Source organism: Nerophis ophidion, linkage group LG02, assembly GCF_033978795.1.
Source record: "Nerophis ophidion isolate RoL-2023_Sa linkage group LG02, RoL_Noph_v1.0, whole genome shotgun sequence".
In the NCBI taxonomy this organism is placed as follows: Eukaryota; Metazoa; Chordata; class Actinopteri; order Syngnathiformes; family Syngnathidae; genus Nerophis; species Nerophis ophidion.
In genome coordinates, this window is record NC_084612.1 from 65,458,447 (window position 1) to 65,484,443 (window position 25,997).

General features: G+C 40.0%; 1 protein-coding gene across 1 annotated transcript in view; it reads left to right on the forward strand.

The window, feature by feature from the left end:
• The window catches only part of foxj3 (forkhead box J3), a 348,227-nt gene that overhangs the window by 137,166 nt on the left and 185,064 nt on the right, over positions 1-25,997 (forward strand). The window contains exon 2 of the mRNA XM_061888811.1: positions 1,503-1,991. Coding sequence (XP_061744795.1) covers positions 1,671-1,991 — 321 coding nt within the window. The 5' untranslated portion in view covers positions 1,503-1,670. The remainder of the gene's footprint in view (positions 1-1,502; positions 1,992-25,997) is intronic.

Genomic DNA, 25,997 nt, shown 5'->3' on the forward strand with positions numbered 1-25,997 from the left:
CCTGGCTGATTGACACCAGGTGTGGCCCCGTGCCAGTCAGCCACAGCTGAGGGGGAAAAACACTCAGAAATAACAGCAGGAAATAAAGACAAAAGAGCGCTTACAGGAAATAAGACAAACAGGAAAAACTAAAACATGACCAAACTGTCAGGTACAAACCTGACAGTTCGAGCCTTTGCGGGCATAACAATTCCTGGTTTTGCCAGTTGTTCTCACCTTTATGCTTGCGATACTGTCGTCAGAGTCACAAAGTGGAGAGAAAAAGAGAAAGGATAGACACACTCCAGGGTCAAACCGTGTCAAATCCGATCTTTTCATTACAAAAAAAAAATGCTATTTCTTATGTGAATGCAATCCGACCCGCATGAGGACATGGCGTTGAATTAGGGCTGGGCGATATATCGATATACTCGACGTATCGCGGGTTTGGCTCTGTGCGATATAGAAAATGATTACATTCGAGTATACATTCTCACGCAGTTGCTTTTAGCTGCTGGCATTACACTACAGGCTCTTCCCACTCTGTTGTCTCTCCTTCTCACAGACAGCAAGCGCACCTTTTTACATACGTCACATACGTAAAAACCCTCGCGGAGCGGAGAGGTAGCGGCATGGGTTAAGTTAGCTGTGGTGCTAGCGGTAATACGAGAGAAAGAAGGTGCGAATCTGGTAACAAAGGAAGGAAGAATTAATTCCTAAGAAAATCAGCAGGGGGTCTTCAAGTGGGAATATGTCGAACAAACAACCGTAATTTGTCAAGTGTGGTGCTAAAGTGTTGCTACCAAAAGTAGCATTACTGCTAATATATAGCATCATTTGAAAAGTCACCTGCGAGAGAATGAAGAGTGCTTACTCCGCATGTCAACATCTCCATTCAGTGCCACACGCCCACAAACTCATGCACAAAAGGGCACTTTATTAGTTTTAAACTATTGTAGTGGCGTTCTGTACAAAGAGTGCATTTTAATTTAGTGTTGTTTTGATACAGCGGGGCAAAAAAGTATTTAGTCAGCCACCGATTGTGCAAGTTCTCCCACTTAAAATGACGACAGAGGTCTGTAATTTTCATCATAGGTACAGTTCAACTGTGAGAGATAGAATGTAAAAAAAAAATCCAGGAATTCACATTTTAAAGAATTTATTTGTAAATTATGGTGGTCAACCATTCAAAGCTCTCACTGATGGAAGGAGGTTTTGGCTCAAAATCTCACGATACATGGCCCCATTCATTCTTTCCTTAACACGGATCAATCGTCCTGTCCCCTTAGCAGAAAAGCAGCCCCAAAGCATGATGTTTCCACCCCCATGCTTCACAGTAGGTGTGGTGTTCTTGGGATGCAACTCAGTATTCTTCTTCCTCCAAACACGACGAGTTGTTTTTATACATATATGTATATATATATATTTTATACACACATTTTTTTTTTCTCTCAATGTGGCCCCCACGTCAAAGTAATTGCCATGGTCTGAGTTTACTGATACAAGTATTTCCTTTCCCACAGTCTTGTCCTGGAGAAGACAGCATGCTGATGTCCTGATCCGAGGGAGTCCGTCCAGACTTCAGCTGATCACCATTTGATCCCCACCAGTCCGTCAAGCTCCAACAGACGCCATCCGTTTTACCCCCCGGGCAGCCCCCACGCCCCTGCCGCCCACGGCCTGCCGTCACCATGACGTCGGAGCTGGAGAGTAGCCTGACCTCCATGGATTGGCTCCCTCAGCTTACCATGCAGGCGGCCATCCGCAAGGCCGACGGCCAAAATGCCCACGGGCCTGGCATGGGCAAGAAGAGCGCCCTCCTGGACCCCAACACCACGCTGGACCAGGAGGAGGTGCAGCAGCACAAGGACGGCAAGCCGCCCTACAGCTACGCCAGCCTCATCACGTTCGCCATCAACAGCTCGCCAAAGAAGAAGATGACGCTGAGCGAGATCTACCAGTGGATCTGCGATAACTTTCCCTACTACAGAGAGGCAGGAAGTGGATGGAAGGTATGTGTGTTGTTGCAAAAAAAAAAAAGTTGCCAGGAAAGTTGATGTTCTTTCTTTAAAGATAGCCTGATGGGCACAGGATCATTTCCCCAATCACTATTGACACTTGTGACAAAAGTGTCAAGAGTCTTCCAAATCACACAAAGTGCCTCACTCTTCCAAATGAAACAAGATGCGGTCTGAAAAGAATAAATATTCTGAGAAGTGGCCCGTATTGCAGCGAGAAAAGGACTAAATAGCCCATTCATGTTAGCATTATTCATGGGCGATGCCTTGATAAGAGAAGGCCATTATGCAGAAGCAGGGAGCCAGTGCTGTGTCATCATCTCAAGGAGGCCACGATATACAGAGATGAAGCTATGCTGATTGCCTTTTAAAGCCCCAGATGGAAATTGATATTAGAATGAGTTTTCCAATCAGTCGATGTTTATTAGAAGTAGAATCAGGCGGCGCTTTATTGCAGTCAGACAAGATGAATGAAGCCTATTTCCTGGCGGCGACAAGATCTGGCGCTTGTATTGGCCGCCAGGAGTTGTGTTTGTGAAAGTGAGATTAGAATGCATATGTTGGGGGGAACTCATTTTGCTACTTTTATGCCATCATTCTGCATTTATTAGTGTTAGGCAACATCACAGTCAGACAGACTAAACACTTGCGATGGCACAAAAGGAGTCACGTTTTCTAGTTTGTGTAAATTAGAGAAGTAACTGCCCTCATATGACCTCTTTTCTCTTGCTGTACTTGCTAGATATGACACTTTTTATACTCCTCAGTCTCCACTTTGCTGCACTGTTCTGTTTTCCCGCTGCCCTCAGTCCGTACTTGCCAACCTTGAGACCTCCGAATTCTGGAGATGGGAGGGTTTGAGGGGGTAGCTGGGGTGTATATTGTAGCGTCCCGGAAGAGTTAGTAGGGTGTAACGGTACACAAAAATTTCGGTTCGGTACGTACCTCGGTTTAGAGGTCACGGTTCGGTTCATTTTCGGTACAGCAAGAAAACAACAAACTATTAATTTTTTGGGTTATTTATTTACCAAATTTGTAAACAATGGCTTTATCCTTTTAACATTGGGAACACTATAATAATTCTGCCCACGTTGATCAACATTAAACTGCCTCAAATTGTTGCTCAGATTAAATAAAATGACAAAACTTTTCTTGGACATATAAAAAGTGCAACATCAAACAGTTTCAAGTCAACTCATCATGCTTAATTTATCATACCATTTGGGAAACCTGTAGTTGATTTTTATCATGTAAATGTTATATTTTTATCAACATGTGATAGCAGGGACCCTGCCATTCAAAGCTTTTCTGTCCGTAAAACACGCACGCACACACACACACACACACACACACACACACACACAAACAAAATGAGCTAACGTTGCGCTAAAAGCTAATTAGCCTTCATCTCAAGCCAGAACTACGAGCGAGCTGAGCTGCAGTTTAAGTTTCTAGAAGGTCAACGGGCTCATTGTGATGTTAGTAGTAGTTGACTGGGAGGTGTCTATTATCATTTGGGGAGAGTACGCTGCCTTATGCTCACCTGCTAAACACCTATCTGCTCGATGCTGAAGCATTTACCACATGCGCTCTGAATACGCACTGCTGATTGGCTGTTACCGCAATATATGTAGCCAATCAGATGGTTGTGTGGGTGGGACAATGCTGGGTGCTGAGACAGAGGTAGAAGAAGCAAAGCAGATTGGTAAGACTTTAGCTTAGAAACTTGTTCGGTATGGAACCGAAACCCCCGTACCGAAATGGTTCAATTACACGTACAGTTACACCCGTACTGCAAGGGGTTCCGGGTATTTATTCTGTTGTGTTTATGTTGTGTTACGGTGCAGATGTTCTCCCGAAATGTGTTTGTCATTATTGTTTGGTGTGGGTTCACATTGTGGCGCATATTTGTAACAGTGTTAAAGTTGTTTATACGGCCACCCTCATTGTGACCTGTGTGGCTGTTGACCAAGTATGTCTTGCATTCACTTATGTGTGTGTAAAAGCCGCATATATTATGTGACTCGGAAAAGCGAATGTGACGACATGTTGCAGAGGACGATAAAGGCAGGGCCTTTAAGGCACTTCCTCAATAATGTTGTCCAGGTGGAAATCGGAAGAAATTTGGGAGAATGGTTGCCCTGGGAGATTTTCGGGAGGGGCACTGAAATTTGGGAGTCTTCCGGGGAAATTGGGATGGTTGGCAAGTATGCCTCAGTCTCTTATTGGATGCAATTCCTATTACTTTGGTAAAGAAACAGGGCTGTAAATTAAAATGTTATTGGTGGTACAAGTTACCGCACCAAATTACTAATACAGTCCAAAATTAGGTAATACGGTCAGTAGGGCCGGGCGATATGGACAAAGAAGTACATCTCGACATAGTTCTCCTTAAACTCGATATTTGATATACATCTCGATATATTTTTCGGTGAAAATATACATAAAGATACATTAATTTTTGAGCGATATTCCCTGAAATTGAAGTGAATGACAAGTGGCACTTTTATTAACCTAGTTAGTCAAGATGGGTATTATCAGCACAGAAAAGAAACTGTTTAAGTAGCACAGAATTACATAACATACCGTATTTCCTTGAACTGCCGCAGGCCATATAATATGCGCCTGCCTTGAATTACTGCCGGGTCAAACTCGCTTCACAAAATAATTAGCGCATGCTTAGTATTACCGCTTGGTCAAACTCTTGACGTCACGAGTGACACTTCCCCTGTCATCATTTTCAAAATGGAGGAGGCTAATTTCAATACCGGTAATTTGAAATCGCATAAAGGGAATAGGATTAAGAGCTATTCAGTAGGATTTAAGGTCCAAGCTTACATCACACTCAAATTTTTACTGCATGCCTTTGGTAAGTACCAGAGTGAGAAGAGGTTTTAAAATAATTAGCGCATGCTTACTTTTACCGCATGCCTTTGGTAAGCGCAGGGGTGAGAAGAGGTTTTAGATTAATTAGCGCCTCAGCGGCAATTCAAGGAAATACGGTAAGTAAAATAGAAAAATATTCTTTCTATGTGAAATAAATAACATAGCTGTGCAAATAATACATTTTTGGCAGCAGCTGAGAGAGGCTCCAGCATTTTTATATATATATATATATATATATATATATATATATATATATATATATATATATATAGATAGATATATTTATTAAAGGTAAATTGAGCAAATTGGTTATTTCTGGCAATTTATTTAAGTGTGTATCAAACTGGTAGCCCTTCGCATTAATCAGTACCCAAGAAGTAGCTCTTTGTTTCAAAAAGGTTGGTGACCCCTGGTTTAGAGTGTCCGCCCATATATCGGTAGGTTGGGAGTTCGAACCCCGGCCGAGTCATACCAAAGACTATAAAAAAATAGGATCCATTACCTCCCTGTTTGACACTCAGCATCAAGGGTTGGAATTGGGGGTTAAATCACCATAAATGATTCCCGGGCGCGGCACCGCAGCTGCCCACTGCTCCCCTCACTTCCCAGGGGGTGATCAAGGGGTTTGGTCAAATGTAGAGGACAAATTTCACCACACCTAGTGTGTGTGTGACAATCATTGGTACTTTAACTTTAACTTTAATCTGCCATGCTTCGCTGTCGGACTGCCGGCCACGCCTCCTCGCCGCCATCTTGCAGTGGGCTACGGTGTGCCCTGCCTTTCTGTCGGACTGCCGGCTCCCCCTCTCCACATACCGCTTGTCCCTTTTGGGGTCGCTGGAGCCTATCTCAGCTGCATTCGGGCGGTAGGCGGTGTACACCCTGGACAAGTCGCCAGGAGAAAGTGCAGTCCTTTATAAATCATTTAATGTTATTCTCCGGCCCGGTAGCAAATGCTTCACGGACCGGTACCGGTCCCCGGACCGGTAATTGGGGACCACTGCTGTATAGAACAAGAAAGTATGCGGTCGGCTGTTTTTAAGGACCAGCTGTAAACAAAAAATGTTGTATGTGCCAACAGTGCACTGCCGTTTTTCGGAGCTTCTGCAAAAACACTAATCAAAGATCCTCCCAATGTCAGAAACACTTAGCTGTAAGCTGTGAGAAAAAAAAGATGAAAACATGGGCAAATGACAAAAGAACTGAAGCTACTAGAACTCATTTGAGGGCCCTGGGCATGGAAACAGCGCTATTGGATTTCAATATCAAACGTCTTTTCACATGTAATGAAAAGGGGTTTAAAAATCCTTTATTTTTTATGTGTTTCAGTTCAGATTCTCATAAAAAAAGAACAATGGTCGGGAAAAGTGGCTTTTTATACACAACTCTTTGCTTTGAGTGATGTGGTTTGTCACATTAGTGAGGGACTTTCAACAGTTGCAGCCCACATTGAGGCCACGCTCTGTTGAACTTTGCAGCATTTACCAAACTAACCGACTATCAGGCCGCCCTCGTCGAAACCCTTAAGCACTTTAGATACCTCAGAACCCACCCGGACCCCATTTAGGGTGGTCTTCATTTACCCTTTTTCCAGCAACCTTGCAAGGCAGGGAGACTATTTCAAGGTAAACGAATAACGACGTGCTTTTAAACAGAAGAAAAAAAGCATCAATTGAAGCAGTTTAGTTGTTAGTTCACATAGTTTAAGACGGTTCAAAATGTTAGTTTTTATAACTCGTTTTCAAGTCCTGTTTTATTCATACTTGCCAACATTGAGACCTCCGATTTTTACGGCCGCCACAAATAAAAAAAAAATTAAAAAAAATAAAGCCTTTTTTTTTTTTTTTTTTTTCGGCTTTTGACTCGCTCGACCACTCATAAAAGCAATGGGACTCTGTCTGTGAATGGACCTTGTAGTTACATATTATATAAATATGTAAATATTATATAAATATGTATATAAATATGTACATAAAGTGTTGTAATTGTATTCCAACTCCGCGTTCTTCTTGGTCATCGCCGCCGCCTAAAACCCCCACCCCCCGCCCGACCACACACACACATATATATATATATATATATATATGTATATATATCCATCCATCCATCCATCCATTTCCTACCGCTTATTCCCTTTCGGGGTCGCGGGTGGCGCTGGCGCCTATCTCAGCTACAATCGGGCGGAAGGCGGGGTACACCCTGGACAAGTCGCCACCTCATCGCAGGGCCAACACAGATAGACAGACAACATTCACACTCACATTCACACACTAGGGCCAATTTTAGTGTTGCCAATCAACCTATCCCCAGGTGCATGTCTTTGGAAGTGGGAGGAAGCCGGAGTACCCGGAGGGATATATATATATTTATTTATATAGTATTAGTATTTCTCTTATTTATATATAATAAAATAAATAAATACATATATATAGCTAGAATTCACTGACAGTCAAGTCTTTCTTATATATATATATATATATATGTATATATATATATATATATATATATATATATATATTCATTTATTTATATATATTTATATATATATATATATATATATTTATATATATATATATATATATGTATATATAAGAAATATTTGACTGTCAGTGAATTCTAGCTATATATATGTATTTATTTATTTTATTATATATAAATAATCAAATAAATAAATATATATTTATATATATATATATGTATGTATATATATATATATATAAGAAATACTTATATATATATATATATATATATATATATATATATATATATATATATATAAGAAATACTTGACTGTCAGTGAATTCTAGCTATATATATGTATTTATTTATTTTATTATATATAAATAAGAGAAATACTTGAATTTCAGTGTTCATTTATTTACACATACTGTATACACACACATAACACTCATCTACTCATTGTTGAGTTAAGGGTTAAATTGTCCATCCTTGTTCTATTCTCTGTCACTATTTGTGTTGAGTTGGGGCCCGGGAGGCCGGCCTGCTGCTATAAAGCATTTTTCAGCCGTCCATCAGCCCGAACGGGAATTAAGCGGTGATGAAGGCGTTGGGTAGGGGTGGGTAGTGTGTTTGTATATATGCCCACAGTCTTTGGGTGAAGTGAAGTAGTGTTCATGAGCCCAGGGTCGTTCTCCAATATGACCAGTGTGTGATCCTGTAACGACTTTGTATCGGATTTATACCCAAATTTGTGGTATCATCTAAAATTAATGTAAAGTATCAATCAACAGAAGAATAAGTGATTATTACATTTTAGCAGAAGTGTAGATAGAACATGGTAAAAGAGAAAGTAAGCAGATATTAACAGTGAATGAACAAGTAGATTAAAAAAAATATGATATGGCTCTCACGGAAATACATTTAAAAATATTTGGCTTCTATGGCTCTCTCAGCCAAAAAGGCTCCCGACCCCTGCTTTATATCAACCTCAAGTGATATAGAGATTTACTGTAAGCATTAAATTAAAAAAAAATAATAATAATTTGACTTATTTTTAACATTTTAGTGACTGATACCCTCTATGCTCACCAGGAGCCCTAAGGATTAAAAAATAAATAAAAATCAATATATTTTGTTATGGTTTGAAAATGAAAAATATCAAAATGGCCCCCGCATGCTTAATGGGGAACATTATCACAATTTCAAAAGGGTTAAAAACAATAAAAATCAGTTCCCAGTAGCTTGTTGTATTTTTTGAAGTTTTTTTCAAGATTTTACCGGGCCCGGAATATCCCTAAAAAAAGCTTTAAAGTGTTTGATTTTCGCTATTTGTGATGCGACTATCCATTTCCCTGTGACGTCACACAGTGCTGCCAATGTAAACAAATAATGGCAAATAGCACAGCAAGATATAGCGACATTAGCTCGGAATCAGACTCGGATTTCAGTGGTTTTCAGCGATTCAACAGATTACGCATGTATTGAAACGGATGGTTGGAGTATGAAAGTATTGAAGAAGAAACTGAAGCTATTGCGCGAATAGCTATTGATGCTATTCATAGCCATTACATGGTCGAATAGCTGCGTTAGCATCGCCGGTAAAATGTGCGGACCAAACGATCAGGACTTTCGCATCCCGTGACACTGGAGCAACTTAAATCCTTCGATTGGTAAGTGTTTTTTTCGCATTAAATGTGGGTGGAAGGAAACATTATATAGTTGCAAATGCATCTACAGGTCATCCATACATCTCTGTGCCATGTCTGCTTTAGCACCGCCGGTAAATAGCAAGTTAGCATCAATTAGCATAGCATGTTAGCATCGATTAGCTGGCAGTCAACATCAACAAAACTCACCTTTGTGAATTCGTTGACTTTATCGTTGCAAATGCATCTGCAAGGTTGTCCGTACATCTCTGTGCCATGTCTGCTTTAGCACTGCCGGTAAATAGCATATTAGCGTCAATTAGCATAGCATGTTAGCATCGATTAGCTGGCAGTCACACCGCAACCAAATATGTCTGATTAGCACATAAGTCAACATCAACAAAACTCACCTTTGTGATTTCGTTGACTTTATTGTTGCAAATGCATCTGCAGGTTATCCATACATCTCTGTGCCATGTCTGTCATCGCCGGTAAAATGTGGAGACACTCTGGCACATTCAATGAGGGTCTGGCGGCAGACACTTTCGCATCTTTGGGCCAGTGGTGCTACTTGAATCCCTCCCTGTTAGTGTTGTTACACCCTCCGACAACACACCGACGAGGCATGATGTCTCCAAGGTTCCAAAAAATAGCCGAAAAAACGGAAAATAACAGAGCTGAGACCCAATGTTTGCAATGTGTTGAAAATGAAAATGGCGGCTGTCCCGTTCTGACGTCATCGCAAAAAGAGCGATAAACAGAAAGGCGTTTAATTCGCCAAAATTCACCCATTTAGAGTTCGGAAATCCATTAAAAAAAAAAAGGTCTTTTTTCTGCACCATCAAGGTATATATTGACGCTTACATAGGTCTGGTGATAATGTTCCCCTTTAAATTTTTCCGTGTGCGGCCCTCTGTGGACAAAGTTTGGACACCCCTGAGGTAGATGCTGTATCGGGACAGATCCACTAAGAGTTTGAGCAGAAATATGTCATATAGGAATGAACTATACGCAATACATTGTCACATGAATGTTTTTAAAGTAATACCTTTGTATATGTAAATCTATCTAAAACATTTGTTTTTTCTGCCATTAGGGGTTCATGCTGTGATTGTTAAAATGGACATTTGTATTTCTCCTAGTGTAAGTATTTCGCTGTCGACACCATTGGAAGCGAGGTGAATGTTGCCCTGATGCAGTCATCACTCCTGCTAGAATTTGGGATAATAATTCGCGCTGTGGTAATCTTGCTTAATCACCTTAAAATACCACCATTTGGCTGCACCTAAAGAAATATTAAGTAACGCGCAGTAAAAATTATGATTACAAAAAAAAACTGTGAAGGTCACCCTTTGGAGGAAGTAATTGCTTCCCGGGAAGCTTTTTTAGCTGCTTTATACTTTGCAGTTCTGAGCAGTCTTTAACGTGTATGATTCAGGTTGCTGTATCTCTCCTCCGTATGGGAGGCATTGCTTTTTGGGGGGCGGCCAAGTCGCTTGAGGACATTTCGGATTTAAGGATTCCTTGAGACTTCTCCAAGAATAGTAATGCTTTTTTTTCTGTTCCCCCCCCCTCTCTGAAATGAAAGAATTCTGTATCGATGTGCTTTCAAGTTGCCTTTAAAGAAAAACAAAAAGAGTCGGCCTATGAGGACTATTGAGGAATTTTAAACAGACTTTAGTTATCAAGGTGTTTTGGCTAAACGTGGCATTTACAGACACTTCATGAGGCCGTGTTGCATTCTTGTTTCATTCACAGCACTAGTTATGTAAGAACATAATTATTTAGTTTCTCGTTTTTGCATGGCAGCATGTCATTTGACTTTCTGAATTATTTGGGAGTCTTTCTGACAATGGCACATATTTACTTCAGCCAGCATGATGCAGGTTTTGACATTCTTCAGCGTCTTGGGCTGGTTTTATTGATGTATTTGATCAAATATGACAGTTATTATTAGGGCTGCGAATCTTTGGGTGTGCCACGATTCGATTCAATATCCATTCTTGGGGTCACGATTCGATTCAAAATGGATTTTTTTTTTCAATTCAACACGATTCTCGATTCAAAAACGTTTTTTTCCCGATTTAAAAGGATTCTCTTGTCAGGATTATTTGTTGATGAACCCCAAGATGCAGAGACGGAGGCAGGCATAGAATATGAAAACATGATTTAATTATAACTAAACAAGAACAAACAAAAAGCACGCACGTGGGCGGAATAACAAACTAAGGGAGCTAGCACTGGAAGCTAGAAAACAAAAAGGAATTTTAGCATGGAAGCTAGAGGATAGCAAACAGAAAAACTGGAAATAACTAATGGCTAACAAGAACAGCTTACCGCTACGACGACCGGGACAAAATGTAGCACGACAGGTAATAGCTGAAAAGAATCACAGACACGACAAGAGCAACATATGGCAACGACAAGTCCGAATGACAATACAATGATCCAGCAACTGACACAAGACAAAGCAGGTACAAATAGGAGCAGGCTGATTTGCAACAGGTGTGGCCAGGTGCCAATCAGCGCAGCTGTGGAGGAACATAGCGCTCAGGGAACAAGACAGGAAGCTGACAAAATAAGAGCACTAGACAGGAACTAAAGACAGGAGACACTAAACACAGAGGAAACAGACAAATGCGGAGGAAAAAACTAAAACGTAGACAAACTGTCAGGGGAAAACCTGACATCTCTATTCATTCAATACATAGGATTTCAGCAGGATCTACCCCAGTCTGCTGACATGCAAGCAGAGAAGTAGATTTTTGTAAAAAGCTTTTATAATTGTATAGGACAATGTTTTATCAACTGATTGCAATACTGTAAATTAGTTTTAACTATTAAACGAACCAAAAATATGGCCTATTTTATCTTTGTGAAAATATTATCAAGCTTATTCATGAGATGCGATGCCAGTGTAAGCCACTGTGACACTATTGTTTTTTATTTTTTTATTTTTATAAATCAATCCATCCATCCATCTTCTTCCATTTATCCAAGGTCGGGTCGCGGGGGTAGCAGCCTAAGCAGGGAAGCCCAGACTTCCCCCTCCCCAGCCACTTCGTCTAGCTCTTCCCGGGGGATCCCGAGGCGTTCCCAGGCCAGCCGGGAGACAAGTCTTCCCAACGTGTCCTGGGTCTTCCCCGTGGCCTCCTACTGGTTGGACGTGCCCTAAACACCTCCCTTGGGAGGCGTTTGGGTGGCATCCTGACCAGATGCCCGAACCACCTCATCTGGCTCCTCTTGATGTTAGGGTTATAAATGTCTATTGATAATGTCAATGAAGGATTTTTAATCACTGCAATGCTGAAATTATAACTAATATTGATACTGTTGTTGATAATATCCATTTTTGTTTCACTACTTTTTGTTTGTTCTGTGTCGTGTTTGTCTCCTCTCAATTGCTCTGTTTATTTCAGTTCTGAGTGTTGCTGGGTCAGGTTTGGTTTTGGAATTGGATTCTATTCGTATGGTATTGCTGTGTATTGTTCTGTTGGATTGATTTAAAATGAGAATCGATTCTGAATCGCACAATGTGAGAATAGCGATTCAAATTCGAATCGATTTTTTTCCCACACCCCTAGTTATTATCATTGTCTTACGTGTGAGAAATTCTCCAGCAGGTTTTGACTTTCTGCATTACTTTGGATTATTTCTATCAATTTCATGATCAAGCATGCTGTTGGTTTTAAATTTGTTTTCTGTATTCTGTAACTTACAGTGGTGTGCCCTCAGACCTTCTCTGCTGACCTAACATAACCACAAATCATGATCATAATTAAAGATAAAAGTAATTTTTTAATTTACTTTCGCTAAATATCTAAAAATATTTATATTCTCTTCCATGTCATATGCTCCTTCTAGCGCTGTTTTTAGGTTATAGAGCAGGGGTCTCAGAGCCGTTATTTTGCGGCCCCCACCTTAATATGAAAGTTTAATGTTAGTGCGGCCCGCAAGTTTTATATGAATGGCGCTTGACAGCGCTGTGTTATTTGGGTCCAAAATGGCATCATTTGAAAAGTCACCCGTTAGAGAATGAAGAGTGCTTGAAACTGCATTTCAACACCCACAAAGTGCCAAAGCAACAATTTCCAGATCAACACCGTATGAAAAAAAAATCAACAATAGAAGGACATAACGTCCGGCGGAACCTACCACAGAACGAAGGACATACACGGTTTGATTTCCTATTATGCAGCTCATTTTTATTTGACACTTATTGAAATATCTTGTGTGACATCATGCACAAAAGTGCACTTTATTTGTTTTTAACTATTGTAGTGGCATTCTGTACGAAAAGTGCACTTTAATTCAGTGTTGTTTTGATATGTCATCTTAGTGACATCATGCACAAAAGTGCACTCATTGCTTGTTTTAAAATGTCTCTGACAATCGTGCACTTTCTGATTTGGAAATGACATGAAATGTTTGTGCCAATGCTTAATAACTGTTTAATAAATACAGTTTTGGTCAATTGACTTAGTTGTGATTTCCCTCTCAACTTTCACATGAAAGTTTAAAATAAGCAGATATTAATGCAGTATGAACAAGAATGTTTCAATGTAGACACATAGAATCATCATACTGCTGTGATTATATGCATCAAGTGTTCATTCAAGGCCAAGGTAAAATATCGCGATATATATTGTGTATCGTGACATAGCCCAAAAATATTGAGAAATTAATAAAAGGCCATATCACCCAGCTCTAATAAGAACTCCATTACCCAGCATGCCACAGTAGTGAAGAGCATACGCAGTAGCCCCGTTTAGGTGGTTGAATGTAGACATGCCGGCAGCTGGATGTTATTGACGAGCACGCTGTGGAGTAAACTTTAAAAACTCAGCCAATACGCCTTCTCAGCATCTTTTATGATTAGACAAGACAACACATATATTGCAAGGCCATTTTCAAGAAGGATATCTGAAGAGAAACTACATCTTGTGAGACGATGTCTGCCAACCCCAGAAGCTAGCTTCGCCGTTTATGGCGATTAAAAATGAGTTCAGATATTTTATTTGTTTATTTTTCCATGTTTATTATAGGGCTGGGTGATATGGCCTTTTATTAATATCTCGATTTTTTTGGGCCATTTCACGATACACAATATATATCTTGATATTTTGCCTTAGCCTTGAATGAACACTTGATGCATATAATCACAGCAGTATGATGATTTTATGTGTCTACATTCAAACATTCTTGTTCATACTGCATTAATATATGCTACTTTTAAACTTTCATGCAGAGTGAAATCACAACTAAGTCAATTTAGCAAAAGTGTATTTATTAAACAGTTATTAAGCAGTGGCACAAACATTCATGTCATTTCAAAACAGAAAATGCAAGATTGTCAGAGACATTTTAAAACAAGCTATGGGTGCACTTTTGTATCACATCAAAACAACACTAAAGTGCACCTTTTGTACAGAACGCCACTGCAATACTTAAATGCAAATAGAGTGCACTTTTGTGCATGATGTCACACAAGATATTTCAATAACTGTCAAATAAAAATGAGCTCCATATTAGGTTCCTACGGACGTTATCTTCTGGTTTTTTTTTTTCATACAGTGTTGATCTGGAAATAGTTACTTCGGCATTTTGTTGGTGTGGCACCGAACGGAGATAGATAGATAGATAGATAGTACTTTATTGATTCCTTCAGGAGAGTTCTTTCAGGAAAATTAAAATTCCAGCAGCAGTGTACAGAGTTGAGATCAATTTAAATAAAAGTAAATAATGGGGTTTTAAATGGAAACAAAAAAGAGAAATATTATAATAAGAATAAAAACTAAAAAAGCAACAATGGGAATAACAATATAACAGTAAAATAAGAATATAACAAGACAAAGTAGGCAGTAGTGACCATGTTATGAAAACCTATTGCACTGTTATTGTTTTGCATCCCCTGTCATTCTTCTACCCCCCAGCCCCCGCCCCAGAGAGGAGTTGTACAGTCTAATGGCGTGTGGGACGAAGGAGTTTTTGAGGCTATTAGTCCTGCACTTGGGATGAAGCAGTCTAGCACTGAACAGGCTCCTCTGGCTACTGATAACGCTATGCAGAGGGTGACTGGCATCATCCAGGATGCTCACTAGTTTGTCCACAGTCCTCTTCTCTGCCACCGTCACCAGTGAGTCCAGTTTCATTCCGATTGTAGAACCGGCCCGCCTGATCAGTTTCTCCAGTCTGGAGCTGTCCTTCTTAGATGTACTGCCCCCCCAGCACACTATCATGTAGAACAGAACACTGGCAACCACAGACTGGTAGTACATCCACAGGAGTTTTCTACAAATGTTGAAGGAGTGCAGTCTCCTGAGGAAGTACAGCCTGCTCTGTCCTTTCTTGTACTGATGGTCCGTGTTAACAGTCCAGTCCAGCTTATTGTCCACCCAAACCCCGAGGTACTTGAATGAGTCCACGGTCTGTACCTCAACTCCCTCGATCACAATAGGTTGTGACCGTGGACTCGACCTCCCAAAGTCAATGACCAGCTCCTTGGTCTTTGATGGATTGAGCTGCAAGAGGTTCGTGTGGCACCAGACAACAAAGTCCCTCACCAGATTCCGAAACTCCTCCTCTCTGCCGTCCCTGATGCACCCGACGATGGCTGTGTTATCCGCGTACTTCTGGATGTGACACAGCTCTGAGTTGTAGCAGAAGTCAGGGGTGTACAGGGTGAAGAGAAGAGGGGCAAGATGTTGACATGCAGAGTTTTAAGCACTCTTCATTCTCTAGCGGCTGACTTTTCAAATGATGCTACATTAGCAGTGGTGCTAGTTTTTGTAGCAACACTTGTTGAACATATTCCTGCTTGAAGCCAAACCACCGCCAGACGACGGATCCCGTGCTGTTTTGCTTGGGAATTAATTCTTCCTCCATTTGTTACCAGATTCGCACCTTCTCTATCCCTCTCGTATTACCACCCTCACCTCACCGTTAGCATCACAGCTAACGTTACCATTTATTTACCTCTCTGCTCTGCGGGAGTGTGTGACGTTACACACGTGACGTGTGTAATAAGCAGAGGTGGGTAGAGTACCCAGAAATTGTACTCAAGTAAGAGTACTGTTACTTTAGAGATTTATTACTCAAGTAAAAGTAAGAAGTAGTCACCAAAATATTAACTTAAGTAAAAGTAAAAAGTATGTTGTGAAAAAACTACTCTAGTACTGAGTAACTGATGAGTAACCTGTTTGTTTAATGATTACGGCAACAAATAATGCACAAAAACATTAAAATAGCAATGAGCAAATTCAGAGCCAGGAATATCTCTTAAGCAACTAAAACAATAATATATATTAAATAATAATACATTAAAATAAAATAAAAATTAAGGCAAATTGAGCCACAATAACTTAACAGCACCATAAGCTCAGTAGTTATTTATTGATTGATTGATTGATTGAAACTTGTATTAGTAGATTGCACAGTACAGTACATATTCCGTACAATTGACCACTAAATGGTAACACCCCAATAAGTTTTTCAACGTTAATCAATTACTTAATAAATGACCAAGTCGAGGTGATCTACCTCATATATACATATACATACACACATATCATATATATACATACCTTTATATATACAGTATATAATTTATATTTATTTATTTTGCCGTTTTTGTTCACGTTAAAGGTGTTTTAATGAATATACATGCATGTTTAACATATAGATCCCTATCTTTAATGAAGACAAAAATATAAGTTGGTGTATTACCTGATTCTGATAACTTGCATTGATTGGAATCAGACAGTATTGCTGATAACGTCCATGTTTTCAAATGGAGGAGAAAAAAAGTTCCTCCTTCCTGTCTAATACATCATTAAAGTCGTTGGTTTTTGGCATCTTATTTGTCCAGCTTCCATATTCGTTTTTATAAACTTCACAAGAAATACATTGGCGGCAAACTCCGTAGTTTGCTAGCTTGTTCGCGCTGGCTTTCGGAGACTCTTATTTTGTTAGCGCACGCGCGATGGAGCGGCGCTTTTATTGTGAAGACAGGAACTGTGCGATCAGTCTTTAGGCTTAGGTCGGGAAGTATGGTTGAAATTAAAAGTGTACTTTTTCCTTTACACTTTTGATTGATGGGTTGAAACTTTTATTAGTAGATTGCACAGTACAGTACATATTCCGTACAGTTGACCACTAAATGGTAACACCCCAATAAGTTTTTCAACATGTCGGGTTCTACGTGTGACGGTCACGTGACTACCTGGCTCTGTTTGATTGGTCCAACGTCACCAGTGACTGCATGTGATTGGTGAAACGCAGGCATGCGTAGATCCTACTTTGAATGCGTGTCTGACAAAATCAAAACAAACAAAGCGTGCATTAACAGATCGATAAAAAAAAAAAAAAAGTAGCGAGTAGCGACCTGATTGCAGATAAATGGAGCGGAGTAAAAGTAGCATTTCCTCTCTATAAATATACTCAAGTAAAAGTAAAAGTATGTTGCATAAAAACTACTCTTAGAAGTACAATTTATCCCAAAAGTTACTCAAGTAGATGTAACGGAGTAAATGTAGCGCGTTACTACCCACCTCTGGTAATAAGGTGCGCTTGGTTTAAGTCTCTGTGAGAAGGAGAGACAAGAAAGAGAGGGAAACGCATGTAGTGTAATATCCGCAGCTAAAAGCAACTGCGTGAGAACGTATACTCGAATATCACGATATAGTCAATTTCTATATCGCACTAAGACAAACCTAGCCCTAGCCCTAGTTTAATATGTTTTTTGCGATTTTAATTTTTAATTGCTGATGCGGGTTTATTGCTTTTTTAAATGCGCCAGAAAATAACCTGTTTTGTACAATTCCCAGTAGTATTTCTCCAGCAATGGTCATGTGGTGACATCAGTGATGGTAGTTTGAAGTCGGACATCACTGAAGGCCTAGGTGGGAAACGCACAGCCCGCCACTTGTCACCTTGGAGGGGTGTTAGGACTCCTTAGAACGGTTGAAAATTTCCATACAGACCAGTTCCTGTTGCAAAATATCACCGTTCATGTTGGAATTCGTGGCCCTGTGATGAGTGGGGACTTGTCCATGGTGTATTCCACCTTCTGCCCGATTGTAGCTGAGATAGGCACCAGCGACCCAAAAGGGAATAAGCGGTAGAAAAAGGATGGATGGATGTTGGAATTCGTATTCAATGAACCGTACTCATGCAGCCCCACACCATGATGCGACCGCCACCATTCTGGACTGTAGGCTACAATGAATGTGAGTTGACTCACTTTCAGTAGATTTGAAATCCATACTGCTATACCAGCGGTAGATTGCCGACTCTAAACTATATCCAAGTTTGCTTCCCCTGGTATTTGTACACTTACTGTAATAAAAAAGGTTGCTTTTGTGAAAGACTGTAAATTTTGCTATTATTCAATCTTTTTCCTAAATATGGTAAACCGCTGTGCAAAACATATTGGCACCCCACGACGAACAGCTTCCTAAATTGCTCGTCCGACTGCACTGCCTGGATTGATTTTTTTTTTTATCAAAAGACTTTGCACACCCAGGGTCTAGTTATTCATCTCTGGGTTTGCACTCACTAACCGCATCTCTAATTATCAGCGCGGTTTATGCAGTCTGAAAGTGAAAGCCTGACCTTAAGCTGCTCGGAAGAGGCGTACACAAGGCTCCGCCACACGTCAGCTGTCAAAATGTTGACCTCCGCTGTCATCGCCAAGCCTGCTCCTTGCTGCTGCTCGGAGGTTTCCCGTAAATCTCCAAACGGTACCTGCGTTTCTGCCAGGCCAAGAATGCCAATGGAAATCTGACAGATGGTTTGAAAATGTAATATGTTTCTCTTATCTTTCTTTAATACCTGTTTCATTCTTTTTGTGTCCTGTAAACTATAATTTACTGATCATAGTCCAACAAATACAAAACCCAAAACCAGTGAAGTTGGCACGTTGTGTAATCTATTAGGGGGTGTAACGGTACACAAAAATTTCAGTTCGGTACGTACCTCGGTTTAGAGGTCACGGTTCGGTTCATTTTCGGTACAGTGAGAAAACAACAAAATATTAATTTTTAGGTGATTTATTTTCCAAATTTGTAAACAATGGCTATTGGGATCACAATAATAATTCTGCCCACGTTAACCCACATTAAATTGCCTCAAGTTGTTGCTCAGATTAAATAAAATGACAACTTTTCTTCTACATATAAAAAGTGCAACATTAAACAGTTTCAAGTCAACTCACCGTGTTTAATTTATTACAGCATTTGGGAAGCCTGCAGTTGATTTTTACTATGTAAATGTTATATTTTTGTCAACATGTGATAGCAGGGACCCTGCCATTCAAAACGAGGCTGCTACATTACTAATGATTAATGTAACTATTGCGGAAAAAATAGTACAATAGCAAAAGGAGAGACTATTCATTCCTGAACACCATGGTGTTCAAGTGAAATAACAGACAGACAGGGCTTTGCTGCCCCTAACACACACACACACACACACACACACACACACACACACACACACACACACAAACACACACACACACACACACACACACACACACACACACAGCAAAATGAGCTAACGTTACGCTAAAAGCTGATTAGCCTCCACCTCAAGCCAGGACTGCGAGCGAGCTGAGCTGCAGTTTAAGTTTATAGAAGGTCAACGGGCTCATTGTGATGTTAGTAGTAGTTGACTGGGTGGTGTTTATTATAATTTGGGGAGAGTACGCTGCCTTATGCTCACCTGCTAAACACCTATCTGCTTGACGCTGAAGCATTGACTACATTCGCTCTGAATACGCACTGCTGATTGGCTGTTACCGCTATATATGTAACCAATCAGATGGTTGTGTGGGTGGGACAATGCTGGGTGCTGAGACAGAGGCAGAAGAAGCAAAGCAGCTTGTTAAGACTGTAGCTTAGAAACTCGTTCGGTACACCCCCGTACTGAAACAGTTCAATACAAATACAAGTACCGTTACACCCCTGTAATTTATAGATAAAATAAAAAAACAAATCCTTTTCAACTTATATTCAATCGAATGGACTGCAACGATAAGATACTTAATGTTTGAACTGTGAAACTTTTTTTTTTTTTTTCAAATATAATCATTAACTTAGAATTTAATGGCAGCAACACATTGCAAACAAGTTGGCATTTTTACCACTGTGTTACATGGCCTTTCCTTTTAACAACACTCTCTATATTAGTGGTTCACAAATGGGGGTACGCATACTCCTATGGGGACTTGAAGGTATGCCAAGGGGTACATGAGATTTTTAAAACATATTCTAAAACTAGAAACATTTCAAAAATCATTTATAAATATATTTATGGAATAATACTTCAACAAAATATGAATGTAAGTTTATAAACTGTGAAAAGAAATGCAACAGTGGAATATTCAGTGTTGACAGCTAGATTGTTTGTGGATATGTTCCATAAGATTTCTTTTTTTGTGAAGAAATGTTTATAATTAAGTTCATGAATCCAGATGGATCTCAATTACAATCCCCAAAGAGGGCACTTTAAGTTGATGATTACTTCTATGTGTAGAAATCTTTATTCATAATTTAATCACTTGTTTATTTTTCTACAAGTTTTTAGTTATTTTTATAGCTTTTTTTCCAAATAGTTCAAGAAAGACCACTACGAATGAGCAATTTTTTGCACTGTTATACAATTTAATAAGTCAGAAACCGATGATATAGTGCTGTATTTTACTTTTTTATCTCTTTTTTTCAACCAAAAATGCTTTGCTCTGATTAGGCGATACTTGAAATAAAAAAATGTTCACAGGGGGTACATTACTGAAAAAAGGTTGAGAACCACTGCTCTAGATCATGTATAAACCGTCATTAACTATCTGATATTTGTGACATTTGCGGTTGAATAGTTTCCATATTTTGGGTCACTGCTCATAAAGGGATGAGGTTGGGTCTTACAGCCAAGCCAGTTAAGAACCACTGATATCTATGACAGGAGAGTTCTCTTTAACGTCCTACTTCAAAACCGCGAGTCAAAGATCCTCGGTATGACAAGAGCACTGTGCAGTTTTCATAACGCGTAAAGATGAGACCTCTGCAACGCGGCCCTGGACATTTGCAGTGATCTCATTATAAGATGCAAATACACACAACCCTCAACAGATCAAAGGTTCAGCTTCCCATTAGATCTGAGGCTTCATAATGGCCACCTTGGGCAGTTTGCCCTATTTAAGGAGAGATTTGCTTAGCTGCTAGACCTTTAGGACATGGCTCTGGAGATAATGTACCTGCTTTCCGACTTGTGACTTTCTGCTCCTGTTGCTTATTTGAATATGATGGGGAAGAAACCATGCATGCAATCTTCGCACTTCAAGTTTTTAAGTTTTTAGGGCCTTCCCCTAGATCTCATATGTGTAAAATTGCAGTACTTTAAGTGGGTTGAATAAAACTTGAAAAGCATAACATGCTCTGTGGTGATATCCTTTAGAGATTGATGTCAGTTTTTGATACTGTGGCGAGGGATCAAAGGTCACAGTCATTCAATGTTGGTTTCCGGCCATGCCGCTTACGTGGAGTGATTTCTCCAGATTCTCTGAACCTTTTGATGGTATTATGGACCGTAGATGTTGAAATCCCTAAATTTCTTACAATTGCATTTTGAGAAACGTTGCTCTTAAACTGTTTGACTATTTGCTCACGCAGTTGTGGACAAAGGGGTGTACCTCACCCCATCCTTTCTTGTGAAAGACTGAGCATTTTTTTGGGAAGCTGTTTATATACCCAATCATGGCACCCACCTGTTCCCAATTAGCCTGCACACCTGTAGGATGTTCCAAATAAGTGTTTGATGAGCATTCCTCAACTTTATCAGTATTCATTGCAACCTTTCCAAACTTCTTCGTCACGTGTTGCTGACATCAAATTCTAAAGTTAATGATTATTTGCAAAAAAAAAATGTTTATAAATTTTAACATCAAATGTTGTCTTTGTAGCATATTCAACTTAATATGAGTTAAAAATGATTTGCAAATCATTGTATTCCGTTTATATTTACATCTAACACAATTTCCCAACTCATATGGAAACGAGGTTTGTAGAATGGCTTTCCCAAAGTCCTAATTTAAACATGTGGACAATGCTGAAGAAACAAGTTAACAGTTTAACTAGGGTCTTGATATTGTTACACTAACAACGGCACTCAGCGTAAATTATTGGAAAAATCTACAGTATCTGTCTTGATATGGGACGATCTTACTCATGGATGATTAGTATTGGAATCAGAAGTATTGGAACATCTCCAACAGTTTGTGTTACAGGTGATAAAGCACTGACTGCTTATTTATTGTAAATATTACCGATGTTTGTTGTTGTTTTTTTTATCCAATTTAATTTATTGTTTTTGATTTCCTACAGTGTCTTTGAGTGCCCAGAAAGGCGTTTTATATGTAAAATGTATTATTATCATTTATTATTATATTATCAGTATTTCAACTTTTCTCGTTACAACTAGCGTTGTCTTGATACCAATATTTTTGGAACCGGTACTGGTACCGAAATGTATTTCGATACTTTTCGGTACTTTTCTAAATATGGGGACCACAAAAAATGGCATTATTGGCTTTATTTTAACAAAAAAATATTAGGGTACATTAAAAATGTGTTTTATTATTGGAAATTTGTCTTTAAACACATAGTGAACATACAAGACAACTTGTCTTTTAGTAGTAAGGAAGCAAACAAAGGCTCCTAATTAGTATGCAGTAACGTATTGTGTCATTTCTCATTCTATTTTGTCAAAATTATAAAGGAAAAACTGTAAAAATTGATTATTAATCCACTTGTTCATTTTGTGTTAATATCTGGTTATTTTCCGTTTCAACATGTTCCATCTATACTTCTGTTAAAATGTAATAATCACTTACTCTATTGTTGTTTGATACTGTACTTTAGTTTAAGATGATACCACGAATTTAGGTATCGATCCGATAACAAGTTGTTACAGGATCATACATTTGTCATATTCCACTGACATATTTACTGAATTTTTAAACATAATATACATTTTAATGAAAGGAAAAAAGATTTTGTGACGATAAAAAATATCGATGTGATCATAGTAATATCGACTACATACGCTATTGTACTTGGTATCATTACAGTGAATGTCAGGTGTAGTTCCACCCATGGCATTTGTTTACAGTCAGGGGGCTAGCTTTCTGTTAGCGGTTAGCTATCGTATCCTCCGACGGTGTGTACTGAAGCATTTTTAGCTATTCCTCGTCCTGCAGGGATGATACTTGTAAGAAACTTTTATTTGTCGCCATGGAGGCGAGGATTAGTGATTTAGAAGTAGCTAAAAAACTGCAGACTGCGAATGGACGTCCGCCGTTAGCTAGTTAGCCATGTCTTAAAGCACCTCTTCCTGAGTGCGTTTCAGTGTTTTAACTTCACTTTTATCATCAGTTTTTAGGCCAAAATGTGTCCGTTCTCCATTTTCTGTCAACACACTTTGTCTGCTTGTAAGTACTCTTTGATTGTGTGCTGCCGAACTTGCTCCTCTGGTCGCAAAACCAGCAATGTCAGGACCAGACCATGTGCCGTCATGCCCAGGGTCCGGTACTTTTCAAACAGAGTATAGTACCGTTTTTTATCAATTCGTACTGCGATACTATACCAGTACTGGCATACCGCACAACTCTAGTTACAACACACATTTTTGCTCTGTTTTCAACTTTTACTGTTGTATTTTTTTGGAGTTTCCTTATTGAATTGTACATAAATATGCGGCAGGTCATTGTGAGTCAGTATACTGTATCCCGTACTGTGTGAATGTACAAACCCTGTTTCCATATGAGTTGGGAAATTGTGTTAGATGTAAATATAAACGGAATAGAATGATTTGCAAATCATTTTCAACCCATACTCAGTTGAATATGGTGAATGGAAAACCACTGTCACTAAATACAGTTTGTCGCTACATCTGTAAGTTCAAGTTAAAGATCGAATTTGCAAAGCGAAAGCCATTTATCAACAACATCCAGAAACGCCACCGGCTTCTCTGGGCCCGAGATTATCTAAGATGGACTGATGCAAAGTGGAAAAGTGTTCCATGGTCTGACGAGTCCACATTTCAAATTGCTTTTGGAAATATTCGACATGGTGTCATCCGGACCAAAGGGGAAGCAAACCATCCAGATTGTTATCGACGCAAAGTTCAAAAGCCAGCATCTGTGATGGTATGGGGGTGCCCAAGGCATGGGTAACTTACACATCTGTGAATGCACCATTAATGCTGTAAGGTACATACAGGTTTTGGAACAACATATGCTGCCATTTAAGTGCCGTCTGTTTCATGGACGCCCCTGCTTATTTGAGCAAGACAATGCCAAGCCACATTCAGCACGTGTTACAACAGCGTGGCTTCGTAGAAAAAGAGTGCGCGCACTTTCCTGGCCCGCCTGCAGTCCAGACCTGTCTCCCATCGAAAATGTGTGGCGCATTATGAAGTGTAAGACACGACAGCGGAGACCTTAGTGGCCTAGTGGTTAGAGTGTCCGCCCTGAGATCGGTAGGTTGGGAGTTCAAACCCTGGCCGAGTCATACCAAAGACTATAAATAAAAATGGGACCCATTACCTCCCTGCTTGGCACTCAGCACCAAGGGTTGGAATTGGGGGTTAAATCAGCATAAATGATTCCCGGGCGCGGCACCGTTGCTGCCCACTGCTCCCCTCACTTCCCAGGGGGTGATCAAGGGTATGGGTCAAATGCAGAGGACAAATTTCACCACACCTAGTGTGTGTGTGACAATCATTGGTACTTTAACTTTAACTTTAAACAAGAATGGGAAAGAATTCCACTTTCATAGCGTCAACAAATAGTTTCCTCAGTTCCCAAACGTTTATTGAGTGTTGTTAAAAGAAAAGGTGATGTAACACAGTGGTGAACATGCCCTTACCCAACTACTTTGGCACATGTTGCAGCCATGAAAGTCTAGGTTAGTTATTATTTGCAAAAAAAAATAAAGTTTCCGAGTTTGAACATCAAATATCTTGTTCATTCAATTGAATGTGGGTTGAAAAGGATTTGCAAATCATTGTATTCCGTTTATATTTACATCTAACACAATTTCCCAACTCATATGGAAACGGGGTTTGTATTTGATGCTAAATTAACTGCTCCTGAACTACCACAAGGGGAAAGTCCGTCAAAACATGCACCTCCACTGTGTTGCCTTTGCTTATAATTTGCTATTATTTTCAGCCATATCGCTCAACTTTATGAATACGCCACATGGTTGTGCTGTTATTAAAATCCAATATTTGACCCCGTTAATAGGTTTGGCTTGAAATGTCTTACCCAGCTTTACAAAACAGCTTTTGTAACTTCAGGGTGTTTAGTACACACCTTCTAATGGTATGACAAGTCAATGTGTGTCAAATGTAGATTGGTTGGAAAAACAAGCAAAACGTTTTTGGCTGGCGTGCAAATTTCAGTGTTTTCAATTGTTTTTGCAAGTCCATGTGAACGTCAATCGTTCTAAAAAACCCCCAAGTAGGAAAACGTTTCCATTTTGCCTCTGCTGTTGACGCTTCAACTAAAATGTATCGCAGTGAGTGGAGCACTTGTGAAGCAATAGGAGTACATCCAAGTCCCATTTTGCACGCCGTGCTGCAGCACAAGTGGCTAGTCGGCGGACAGGAAGTGACTTTGTCGGGGCTGTGGGAGGGGTGGTGAGTCACTCGGCAGCACGCTCGATTCCTGCCGTGCAGCAGGCTCCCGAGTCCGGAAGCTCCAGCTTGGCCGCTCGCCCACCAGCCTCACCTCGCACCCGCCTACCGGCGCCCCACCGCTCACGCGCGGGTCCTTGGAGTGGGCGGGGAGAGCAAGCTGGCAGGCCTTGGCACAGATACTTTTTTGGCAAGGATCTGCTGTCCCCACACTCTGCTGAAGCGCAGAACATAAAAGGCCCGAGGCTGCTACTGCTTCCTTCTGTGGCCTGCAGGCCTGCATGGGGATGTTGGCTTCTCTTCTGCTTAATAT